At 40.8% G+C, this 12,338-nt stretch overlaps 1 protein-coding gene across 1 annotated transcript; it reads right to left on the bottom strand.

The window, feature by feature from the left end:
- Positions 1 to 142: 142 nt before the first annotated feature.
- Positions 143 to 9,819, bottom strand: SPX (spexin hormone). Its single transcript, XM_019630364.1, has 6 exons — positions 9,751 to 9,819; positions 9,038 to 9,118; positions 8,763 to 8,820; positions 8,117 to 8,179; positions 6,662 to 6,748; positions 143 to 2,473 (listed from the first exon to the last, which is right to left on the bottom strand). Exons 1-6 carry the CDS (start codon positions 9,817 to 9,819, stop codon positions 2,439 to 2,441), a joined length of 393 nt encoding a protein of 130 aa, XP_019485909.1. The 3' UTR covers positions 143 to 2,438.
- Positions 9,820 to 12,338: the final 2,519 nt, after the last annotated feature.

Below are 12,338 nucleotides of genomic sequence, written 5' to 3'. Positions count from 1 at the left end.
GTAGCCCATGGCAACCCACTGCCACAGGGGCTGCAGCCTACGCCGTCATCGGCGACTCACAGCAGCCCAGCTCCAGGTTGAGCTGTTCAGCATCTTAGCTGTGGAGGGCAGTGTCACTGGCCCTCATATGTGGGATCTGAACCCAGGCCCTCTGGCATCCCAAGCCAGTTCTTAACCATCGCGCCACTCGGCCGCCCGAGCGAGACTTTTTTTATGCATTGTACCACACTTCTTTCCATGGAAAAAGTTAGGGTTGATAGGGCTGGCTTTACATATATAGATCACAATATAAAATACTACAAGTACTATACTAATAGTTTTTTGGGGAGCTAGGGGGATTCGGAAGAGGGGCTGGTCATGTGTACACTGGGGAGGTTCAAAGAGGCTTCAGACGATGAGCCTAACTTTCCATGAAGTAACGTGGGAGATACAATTGCCCACCTCACATGGTGGTTGTAAGGATCAAATCAAATTACAAATGAACTCTTCCTCACAGGATTTGTTGCCCAGAAGGAGGACACCAACAGGTTACATTCCCAACTCTCCTTTCTCCTGAAGCCTACATAAAATAATGTAACTCAAGGTTGACAGGATATAGGCTTTTACTTCTCATAACCAGGAAAAAGAGGAAATGAGAATTGGAAGCTGAATTTAAGGTCAGAGCCTCTCTGCCTTCTCTCATGTCTCATGATCACAGTGGTGGTGTGGGAGGAGGGGGGGCATCCACTGAGGAAACCCAGGGAAGCATAGAGTAATTGAGAACCCACACTGGAGACAGTATATATAAACAAAGTGCAGATAGCCACAGGGGAATTAGGGCATAGAGCAACCGGAACTGTGCTAAAAATGGGTGCAAGTGCCATGTGGAGGTGGGGTATTCTAGTGCATGGATATGCATTGATGAGGAAGGTATTTCCCAATGTTAAAATCCAAGCCATGTGAATGTGAAAATTTTTGGTCACTGATCACTCATTCATTTCAGTTTTGAAAAAGACAGAAATAAAGAGAACTGCAAAGACACCTGGGAGATAGAAAGTTACAGCAAATGGTGTCAGGGACTTTATGCGATGAGTGTATTAATTGGCACATCTGTATAGCATTCAAGGAATTCAAGTACTTATAATACTTGGAGCTGATTCTTATTTTAACAGCTATTGGTCATTTAGACAGCTTTCAAAAATTGTGTTTCAGTGTGAAATAGTTGAGATTGTTCTAGTTCACTGTGGGAAGAATTACTTCATAAGATAGATTTTAAAAGTGTTCTGGGAATAGACATAATATCTAAATAGCCAATATGTACAAGTCTATGTCAGATGAAGAAATAATCCTCACTTATGCACTGTTTAGAAAATCCACTTTAAAATGAAATAATAATTAATGACAGCTGTCTATTATAATGCCACATAGTTTTTTTAATGCTAGAATATTTTTATCAGAAATCATTGTCACATTAACTTGATTATAGTTTCATTACTCAACTATGAAACAAGATGCAGACAAATCTTATGAGGAGGGTTTTGATTACTTAATACAGTAAAATTGTTATTCCAAGTTATAGAGACATGCACATAACAATATTCTTTAGCTACTGAATAATGGCTATATACTGATGACAATAAGAATTAACAATACTTTCTATTTATCAATAACAACTTTCAATTAATAAGGTAAAAATAATCAACATGATGGTCACATTGTAATTACAAATAAATATATTATTATACTTTCTGTAGGTATATGTGTATGTGAGTATGTGTTACAGATAGTATTAAACCCAAGTTGACTTTAAAAAGGAGTAAATTAGGCCTATTACCATGCACTTACATTATCAGGGTGCCTTTATATAATGTTTTCATGTCAAATAAAGTCTAGAGTTCTAGTCAATTAGAGTAAGTCCCTTCCCACTTCCAGCCGGAACACCTTACCTCTCCTGCATGAACTGCTAAGACAATCACACTCTACTCTCTCCCATTCTGCCATACTTCCTCCCTCACCCTCCTTGCAGGTGGGAAACGGTGGGTGCAAGGAGGAAGAAATTCACTGCTGAATGACAAGATAATACAAGTGGGTAACAGAATGGAAAAACCAGCCATACATAATTATTAGATCAAGATGGATGTTTGTTGTAACAAAAAGAAAGATCATCCTTTAAAGCGTCTTCAGCCTTGTACTCATAAATGCTCTAAAATATTTGCGTGTGAGACACAAGGTGTCTAAACAGGACCTGAAGCAATAATAATATTAATTTAAAATTAGCAGTGATGTTCTCAGTTAAGACCTCTACATTACTTTTGCTTCTGGAAGAATAAAACTAGCTGTGCATGTTCCTAACATTACAATGAAGTAAAAAGGATCCAAGGGTTTTATTCACATGGCTTATGTCTTCAACAATAACAGAACTGTAACTGAGCGCAATCTGATATATTTTCACCAGTTTATCAGACTAGCTTCCAATCAAAGTTTTCTTCTCCAGCTGTAAGAAAAGAAATATATACATAAAAATAAACATACTTCCTGTGTTTTAAAAGAAGATAAGATGAAGAGAACCTCAGGAAATAAACATTTAGTCCCCTAAATTATGCTAGCTCATGTACTCTGCTACTGAAAATCCAAAAAAACAATTGTGTTTCAATTGATTTGGTTTTAAAATTTTTCCCCTCAGCTTGAGACACATCAGGTAAGTCACGTTTCACATCTGACTCTCCATAATGAATGAAACTATAACGTGGCATGAATGGTAGAAATCTGAAAAGGCCACACGTCTTGCTCTAAGTATACCTGATGTCTAAAACACCCACTATTGGAACCACTGGCTTGCATCAAGGTTCCTTATAATCCCTGTTAAAATGCATCTACTCGGGAAAGATGGCATAGGAACACATTTTGCACGCATTCTCTTATGAGTTGAGCAGCTAGAGGTCTGGGGAGGAAATGAGACAGAAAGAAGGGACACTTGTTAGCTAGATGGGACTGCAAAACTTTAGAGCATGAGGCATCACTTCAGGCACGGGGATAGCTACGGAGTCAGATGATAATAGGTTCCTGGGACTTTAAAAATGGGTAGAAGAGCTGAACTACAATAAGATAGGGAGAGAGAGTCGCCAGAGGCAAATGCCTCTTCATGTTCTCTAAAAACATCTCTCGCTAAAACCACATTACTTCAGTTACAATATAATTTGAGTGCCTGAGTTACATTTTAACCTGAATTGCCAGCACATTTTGAAATATTGGTGATAACAGGCTGCTCTTTAAAGAGAAGAAATAAAAAAGCTCAACAAGAAAGACATCCCTGTATATAGACCACTGAAATGAAAACACACTATATAAAATAAGAGCCTTCCAAATAATACCTAGGGACTTAAGAATAAAAACATTGAAGGTGACTAGTGATTAATATATCATGGGAATCCAAAATTTAGACTAATAAAATTTTGTTTGATCATCAGAGGCAAACCTCTCTGGAAACTTCAATAATTAAAAAATATGTATTTATTTTCCAATAAAGACTTGAAATGAGGATCTATAATTACACATTCCTCCCTAAAGTTTCTAATGAAGACCCCTCACCTCCTCTTTAAAATTAGCTCTCCCTTTCCATTCTAGCTCACTTTCCTTTCTGGTTCTGCACATCTTCCCAGCAATCAAATCTAAAACTTCACTATCAACCCATCTCCACCAGCACTCTCCTCCTACCGATGTCAACAATCAGGAACTGTGCCAAAGACTGAATTTAGAAAAGATGCCCTTGGAGGCAGCGTCCTCTACCTACTATTTAACTATTTTTTTATCTTCTTACTGCAAGAATTCTGAGAGCCATGTCAGCTAGTACCTACCTGCTATCTCTTTACTCTGCAGTTACTTCCTTGCCCCAAATTCCCTGTAAACAAGGTTTCACAAGGGGCACGGTAGCTGCAAATCATATCACTGAGCAGTTGCTGAACAGAAGTCTTGTGAACCACTCGCTGTTCAGGGACCCCTCCCAACCAACACAATCTTCCTCTCCCCTGGATTTCTGTACTCTTACTAACCATCCTGCTATATTTGATGCTTCTAATCACTCCTTTCCTGAAACTTTTCATTGCCTTCTGGATGTGCTGTCTTTCTGGTTCTCCTTTTACACTCCTGCCTGCTGCTTTTGAGGTTCTCGTGATCCCTGGGCATTCTCCAAGGCAAATTCTTTACTATCTGCCCTTGTCCCACGACATCTGAGCCCTCGGAGGGATTTGCACTGTCATGGTTTCAACCTTGATTAACTGGTTCTGAATTTCCAGTTGTTCCCAAACCTAACTGATCATCAGAATAATTTGGGGGAACTTCTCAAGGATACAGATTCTGAGACTTCACTTGAGTAGCACAGAATCAGCCTCTGGCCTGAGGCCCAGAAATCTGCATGTCCAGTAAGCGCTCCAGTTAACTCTGATGGAACCAGCCTACAGATGGGCAGTAGAGAACCACTGATGTGTACACCTTGACTCACTGGAATGTCTTTGTCATCTCAAACGGAACCTTCATTACATCCACAGAAAGTTTCATTCCTTATCAGAATCACCATCCTAAACTCTCACACACAACACTTTACAACAGGTGGTTGATTCTGGGTTCTCTCTTTTATACCTTCAGTGAATAGTTACCTCGTGTTCTCTATTCTTCCTCCCAGGATACCTCAGAGTGGAGCGTGTCCATCCATTCCCACTGACTGACTGTACCTCATGACTTCACTCCTACATTACTTCAAGTTCCTTACTGATTCCCTCTCCAGCCTTTCCTCTTCAACACCACCCATTTGAGAGGTGGTGTGGCATAATCAAAAGAGCTATAGAGTCATGCAGACCTGAGTTAAAATCTCGATATCACTTCTTACTAATCATGTGACCTTAGGGAAGTAAATGTACCTCTTGAAGGTGTAAAGATTAGCTTTAATCTAGAAAGATTAATATCTGACGCATAGCAGATGTTCCCATATTGTAGGTACTGTTATTGCTCTTATCGTCATTTTATATGCCATAACCAGACTCATCTTCCTTCACCAGGTCATCTCGCTGCTGAAAATCCAGAAGGCATCTTATTGATTCTCAGATAAAGAATAAGTTACTGTCTATTCTTCATCCCAGTTCCAGTGTGTACCTGCTGTGACAGTGGGCAAATTACTAAATCTTTCTGTGCCTCTATTTCCTTATCTGTAAAGTGTGGATACTATCAGCATTTACTTCCCTGGGTTCCTGTGAGGATTAAATGTATTAGTCCACATGAAGTGCTTAGAATAGTGCCTGACCCAGGGCATTCTAGTAAGCCTTCAGTAATTATTAGCTAATGGTAGTAGAGATAGGAGCAAGAGTCATCGTAGCTCTGACACGACCACCACTCTTACATTCTGCTATTCCATGGACTGCTCTCCCTATCTTTTCACTGCAAAGGCCATTCCCATTCTGGCTTTTGCTTAATGTACCTGCCACAGAATCTGGCACCTCACAGTCATGAATGCATATTTGCTGAATTAAGTATTACAACCCCCTCTCCTCACCCAAGTCAGCCCCAGCCTTACTCTAAGTTCAGAAGACCCCTTCACCCCACTCTCTTGCATTTGCTTCTCATAGGTATTTTTTCACAACAAAGCCATAAGCTTGAAGCCAGAAAGTGCTTTCTGCTCTTTCTCCCCCTCCCGCACATGCCCCATCAAATACCAGGCACGCATAGGCTTCCTCCATGAGCACAAGTGTCAGAGCAGTGGGCCAGCAACCTGTGCTTTGGTCACCAGATCACTCACTGTACTTTTTATGCATTTAAACACTTCAATTATGTCATAAGTATGGCATCGTTACAATTATTGAGAGGGAAAAGTCTAGGTCTATTTATTATGCTTCGTTGACCTCTATTATTAATAGTAATAAACATATATCTTCTTCCTTTGGCTCTTAGAAATCCTGTACGTGGATATCATTATTCCATTTTACCAATTGATCCTAAGGCTTGGGGTCCCCCAGCTGGTAAAGCAGCTGAGCCAGAATCTGAACCTAGTCCTATTATGCACTCCAAAGCCCTGGCTAATCCGCTACCAAGATGACTTAATTCAATGAGTAGTTTTAATGTTACATGAACAGAGTGTCTCTACTTGAAGATTACACCTAATCCTGATAGAGAAGAAACTGCCTAGGACAGTGAAAATTATGCAAGCTTAGAATAAGAACTGGCTCATATCTATTAGGGTGAACCGTATGAAACTGCTGTGTTTGTAAGTAAAAACTGGTTGATTTTCAGCAATTTTATTTGGGTCAACCTCTAATAGTGAGCAACTGGATTTATAATTATTTAAACCTCTTTTGGCCTCAGTTTTTTTCAACTGCAAAATAATGAAGTTGGAACTTTGTGTTGTTTTAGTCCTAGAGTTCTAAAAGAAATAAAGGTTACAATAGGCTATGGATTATGGAATTCATATGAAATTCCCCAGTCTCACCAAGGAATGTTTTTACATTAGTGGACTTACTTTAAAGAGAAATATACTGGTCTTTAAATAATAAATATTGTGTGAATTTCTGGAGTGGGGGACAACTGTTATTTTTAAAAATCTGAATAAATAAAGGCAATTTCGTTGTCCTCAACATAGAATTCCAAAAGTAAGTAAAGCTCTCTGTCCTCCAGTTGAAAGAGGTCGCTATATGTGTACCTTCTTGTGGTTTCTGCAAGGAAGCCAACAACAGAGCTGCTGCTGCCTCTGGAAGGGTTAGTAGTCGAGGATTTGGGCTTCGTCTTTCTGGATAAAACAAAAACGTATACACATTCTATTAGCATTTAAATATTCATATAGATAAACCCTAACCCATTATGCTATGACACTAGAAAAATCTCTATGAAACTGCTTATTGATCCCTCAGCAAAGGGCCTCTCCACAGATCGATTTTTATCAATCAAAACATTTCACACTTCCCTTGCACATTTACTTAAAATTGGTTATGTTGTATAATACAGGGTATGGAAGATAATTTAAACTATATACTACACAGAATTTCATGTTAGGAAGGAGGATTAAGATAAAGAGCCAGTGAGAAATTTCTCCCTTCAGAGGTTACCATGGGATGTCTGGGTAAAAAGGTTTAGATGTGATTTTGCTTGGAGCCTGGACTGCCTCCTCTCTCACTCTTTCCAAAACAATTTGAGATACTAATCTACATTCTTGGCCACACGGAAGGCAATTATTTGACTGAAGCAGTATCTGTTAAATATTCAAAATTATTTCAAATCTAAGTTGACAGAAGACAAAATATCCTGACTCAACACAAACCATGATTTTTACTTTGGGAGCAACTGAAGTGGGAAAACATACCTTATCCTTATAAAGTAAATAAGCTTAATTATACACTGCAAGCTTGAAGGTAAACAAAAATTTGTTAAGCACCTACTATGTGCTTAACACAGAGTTTGGTATTTTTCAAAATAAGTATACTTTTTATTTTTAGCATTTCAATCTTCACATTTTATCAAAATTAATTGTATAGTTATTTTTTTTTAATTAGGTGGCACGGAAAGGTTTATCATGAAAAGTAACAGTCCCTGTCCCCATTCTTTATAGCCTCCATTTATTACATATTTCTGGTTTTGACTCTTTTGATAGCTCTTTCTATTAATAGAGGCATACATTTGAAATTTCTAGGTAAGTCACTATTTTAATAATAATAATAATAATAATAATAATAACCACCAGTGTTTAAGAGGAAACTGTGTGAAGGTCCTGTCACAAACGGGAGATACGTTTTGGGGTCCGTTGCACAGTTCTCCCTACCCTCCCTTATCCCTAGGAGCTGAACCCCAAGCCTTGGAAAACTCCCCGGCTATCTCTACCCGGTGGCCAGTGGGCCATCTGAGCCTTTGAGACCGAGTCAAGCTTGGGGACTCGCAGCCCCCGCTTCCGCCGCCCCTGCCACCATTAGGAGGGGGCGTCGCGAGCCCCAATTCCCGCGTTCTGCCGATATGGGCTGGGCAGGAGCTCGCTCTCTGGGGGGCCCCTGCGCCGAGTCCTTCGTGGTGGGGGGACGCTTTCATTCGGCGCCGGGCGGAGAGCGTCCTACGCGCTGGGTCCGGCTCTAAGTGCCAGACCGGCCCGCGGGCTCCCTCGGTCACTCACCTGGCGGTGGCCTGTCGGAAAGGTCCTTCCTTCGACTCTGGTCGGAGATGAAGCGGCGCCCCTCTGCAAAGGAGAGACATGGGGTTCAGCGCCCGCCCGGCGCGGGACGATCCGGGTTAAACCAGAGCCGCTCCGCGCCTCCCCGCCTCGGAGCGGGATAAGGGGGACACGGCGGTGACCGCGGAGAAGGTGGGAGGCACCTGGTCAGGTCCGCGCTGAGCCGCCAGGTTTCCGGCGCTCGGCGTGCAACCCTGGGCCGAGCCAGGCGCTGGTGAAGACGCCAGGAGGAAGGTCTCGCTCGCCCCAGCGCGGCCCGCGCACCCCTGCCAGTGCGATGTTTCCCAGGGAACCCCAGAGTTGTCCTTTGTGGCAAGAGCGACCCTCCAGTTTAGGTTGGAGGGTTTCTAACCAGACAATCAGAGAGTCCTCCCGTTCCACCGCCACCCCCACCTCACCACCCCCCTGTAACCTCCCTACTGTCCCTTTTCCTTGACTAATAGATGGGGATGACCTTGACTTCGATTATTTAAGGGAACAAACTCGATATTATTCTCTCTCCACAGCTCTCCATCTATCTCATGGATTCTTGAGCCCCAAGGATCTTCCTTTTTTGCTGTAGGAAGAGCAAAAAGTATTTGGAACCTACGTGCACCCTTCAGGTAGAGCATAGCTTGAGGAGTCCAGTTCCTTCTCTCGAAGAGTCCCTACAACCCAGGAGAAGAGAAAAAACAGTTAATAAGACATTGCAACCCAGTCCTCTATTAGGAAAAAAAAAAGAAAAGATAGAAGGAAAGAGAGAGAGAGAGAGAGAGAGAGAGGAGAGAGAGATTGAGAGAGAGAGAGAGGAAAAAAAGGAAGGGGGGGGAGGGGAAGAAAGGAAAGAAAGAACATTCAGGAGCCTCAATTTTTAAAGTTGATTACCTGTGGTGCACTGCTGGAATGTCCCATGAGAGAAAACACCAGGAAAAGAGCCAAGGTTGCTGCCGCCAGACTTCTGAGTCCCTATAAGAACAGATAAAAGAATTGATAACTCCTGGCAGAATCAAAGGAAAATCATTTCTGTGCCTATAGAATCTTCTACTTCCTACCTTGACGCCTGGGCAATTACAAACTCCTTACTTTTTGCTATGCTCTCTACCTTTTAGTTAATTCACAAAAGAGTTCTCTTAAAAAAAATTAGAAATATATTATTTTCATTACTTAACCCAAATGAGGAATTGTGTGAATAAGTGATTTTTTTAGTAAAATCAAATGATTCTAATATTTTAAGGCATATTGTTTAAGTATCTTTTAACCTCTAAAATGCCTATTAAACGTAAAATTGGTAGAAAGCTATAAAGCCTTTTATAAAGTAAAGTCTTAAGTAAGTAAAACCTTTACTTGCCTTCATGTTCTGCTCCTTTCCAGAACCTGCAATGACTATATCTTCACCTGAGTTTTCCAGTCATGTTCCGATGGTGGGGCTTTTAAAATCTTAGTGTCAAGGACCCCTCCCGATCGTCAGTAGAGTTTGGGAGTCCACAGGGACTTCTTGTCAGTTTTCAAGATTGAGAAGATCTGATGACTCCTCCAGGAAGATTTAACTGCAGGAAGTAGAGAAATGATTGATGAGTGGACATCATTTGTTTAGATACCATATCAGCCAGGAGATATGCTGAAAATATCAGCATTATTGCCTTTGCTTCCCAAAGCATTGTCGTCATCGTCATCATCATCATCATCATCATCTAAATAAAGTGATTAATAACTCCTGGAAGAATCAAAAGTAAATGAATAAAGTAAGAAAACATGTTTTGGGTAACGAGCTATCAAGCTATCACTGATGACTAAAGATGAATCATTTAGGAGGCAACGAAAAGGTTAGGGAATCTCAATGGAATTTTTTTTCCTCAATGGAATTTGACATCTGTTATTCACTTAGTTACCCATCCAGTTATTTAACAACTATTTATTGAATGCCTACTATGCATTAGACATTTCTCCTTTTACTTGAAAGGACACAGCCATGCATTAGAAAGTCTCTTCTTTGGTCAATCTTCTAGTCAGGGGAGAAACACTTTACACTAGTAAACAGGTAAATAAGGTAATTACACTCACTTTCCTAGCCTCCCCATCATGTAAGGTGTGGGCACATGACTCAGGCTTCACCAATCAAATGTGTCCACTCTGATGGGAAATCTGGAGCTAGGATGAAGGCTAGTGGGGATCAGGAGAAATACTTCTGGTGCAGCAGTAGTTGTAGTGAGCTTGAGTTTGGGGGACAATACTTCCTTCAGTGCTAATGGCAGATTCCAGGATGGTGTTACCACCTGCAGTGTCCTTTTACTGAAGCCCTCTTGCTTAAATCAGTCCAGTTTGCTGGTTTCTTTTTTTTTTTTTTTTAGCTGAGCCATCCCGCCACCTGTTGGCAGCTCACGGCTGCTCAGCTCGTGCTGACTCGAACCGCTGTTGCTCAGAGCTCAAACTCTTGAGCGAGCTCTTAACCAACTGAGCCACTCGGCCGGCCCTTCCAGTTTGCTGGTTTCTTGATGACAACTAAGACACTATTTGCAGGACATGTATACTGATCAATAGAGAAGAAGAAATGATGATGTGGAAGAGAACTAAAAAGGAATGCGTAGAAGGCAAGAGGGATAGGACCCAAAATACGTCGCTATTCAGTGGAAACAATTATATACACAGGCAGGTACTCAAGGACCTGAGTACCCACCATATGCTAAGGTACCATGGATTAGCAAGATGGACCTTTCTTCTAAAAGTTAGTGCAGTGCTCCTCAGGTATATTGTGCATATACATCACCTGGGAATCTTGCTGAAAAGCAGATTCTGATTCAGTCCAGCTAGGGTGGGGCCTGATATTCTGGATTTCTAATGAACTACCGGGTGATGCTGATGGATGCTACTCTACCGATTGTTGGGCATTTTTTTTTAAAGAAATTTTATTGGGAGAACAGTGTTTTTCCAGGACCCATCAGCTCCAAGTCAAGTAGTTGTTTCAATCTACTTATGGAGGGTGCAGCTCTGCAGCCCATGTGGGAATCGAATCGGCAACCTTGGTGTTATGAGCCTGCGCTCTAATCACCTGAGCTACCCTGCTGCCCCAATTGTTGAGTATTTTGAGTAGTAAAGCTTTGGAGGATATAAGAAGTGATCAAAACTAAACCTTAGAGTCTATGTGGCTGGGAGGATGGCAAGCAATAGAAATATCAGGATGTATGGGGAGAGAACAGATGAGTTTGGTTGGGGATTGAAGTTTGAGGGGCTGATGCTATATCTACTTTCAAATCCTTGTATAAGAGAGATTGAGATTTGGGCATTTGATATTTAGACTTGGACAGTCACGTGCAGACAAGAAAACTGAGGTCTGGTTAGTGAATGAGAATGAAATATAGACAGTATTTTGTAGGTAGAAGCTTGAGGAATATTTACTCACTTTAAAGAATAAGCAAGAAAGAGCCAGAGCCATTATGTGGCGTTTTCTGTGTAGGGAGACAGAAAAGATAAAAACTAAAGACTACAAGGTTAACACCAAAACTGGATAAAAACGTCTTTAATCATTAGATTTTAGGATTTAATTTCAAGGGACTGTAGTAACATCCCAAAAGAGCAATAAAATAAAATTATGCATGTGTTTGTGATTTCAACACACTATTAAGTGAAGCCCAATTTGGAGGTTACCTATCAAACAAGTAAAATGCCTTTTTCCTCTCTCCATACCAAGCACACATAAAGCTTTTAGAAAGAGGAACAGGAAAATGAAGCACCAATAAAAACGTGTTTTGAATTTACAATTTTAAGGAAAAGGCAATGAATGTGGTCTGTTTATAACAGTGTAGCTAACGAATTCACAAGCAGATGTTTTGACGTCAAAGCTGCCATTTTCAGTATAATATGCACAAGTAAAGAGAATGGTTTTGGCATATTATCAATACTGTAGTCTTATCAAAAATAACATGCCAGAATGTGTTTGTTCTAAAAGGGCAATGACTCTCCATGAAATGTTTTTTGTTAAATCACAACATTTTTAATATTTTTACAGGTCCAAACCTAGAGATGGGCAAAGAAAAGTTTTTGATAATGAACAGCTGGTGGATAAAACCATGGAACTTTATTCTGCTGACATTATGACCAGGGAGTGGGCATTGAACAAATTGGATTCTAAACCTTTTTTAAAGGCGTATTCAATAGAGGCCATTTTGCCTGCATTGCTGATGTTATCTGA

Source organism: Hipposideros armiger, unplaced genomic scaffold (assembly GCF_001890085.2).
Source record: "Hipposideros armiger isolate ML-2016 unplaced genomic scaffold, ASM189008v1 scaffold_904, whole genome shotgun sequence".
Taxonomy (NCBI): domain Eukaryota; kingdom Metazoa; phylum Chordata; class Mammalia; order Chiroptera; family Hipposideridae; genus Hipposideros; species Hipposideros armiger.
Note: the sequence above shows the minus strand (reverse complement) of the source record. Positions and strands in the feature narration are given on the sequence as shown.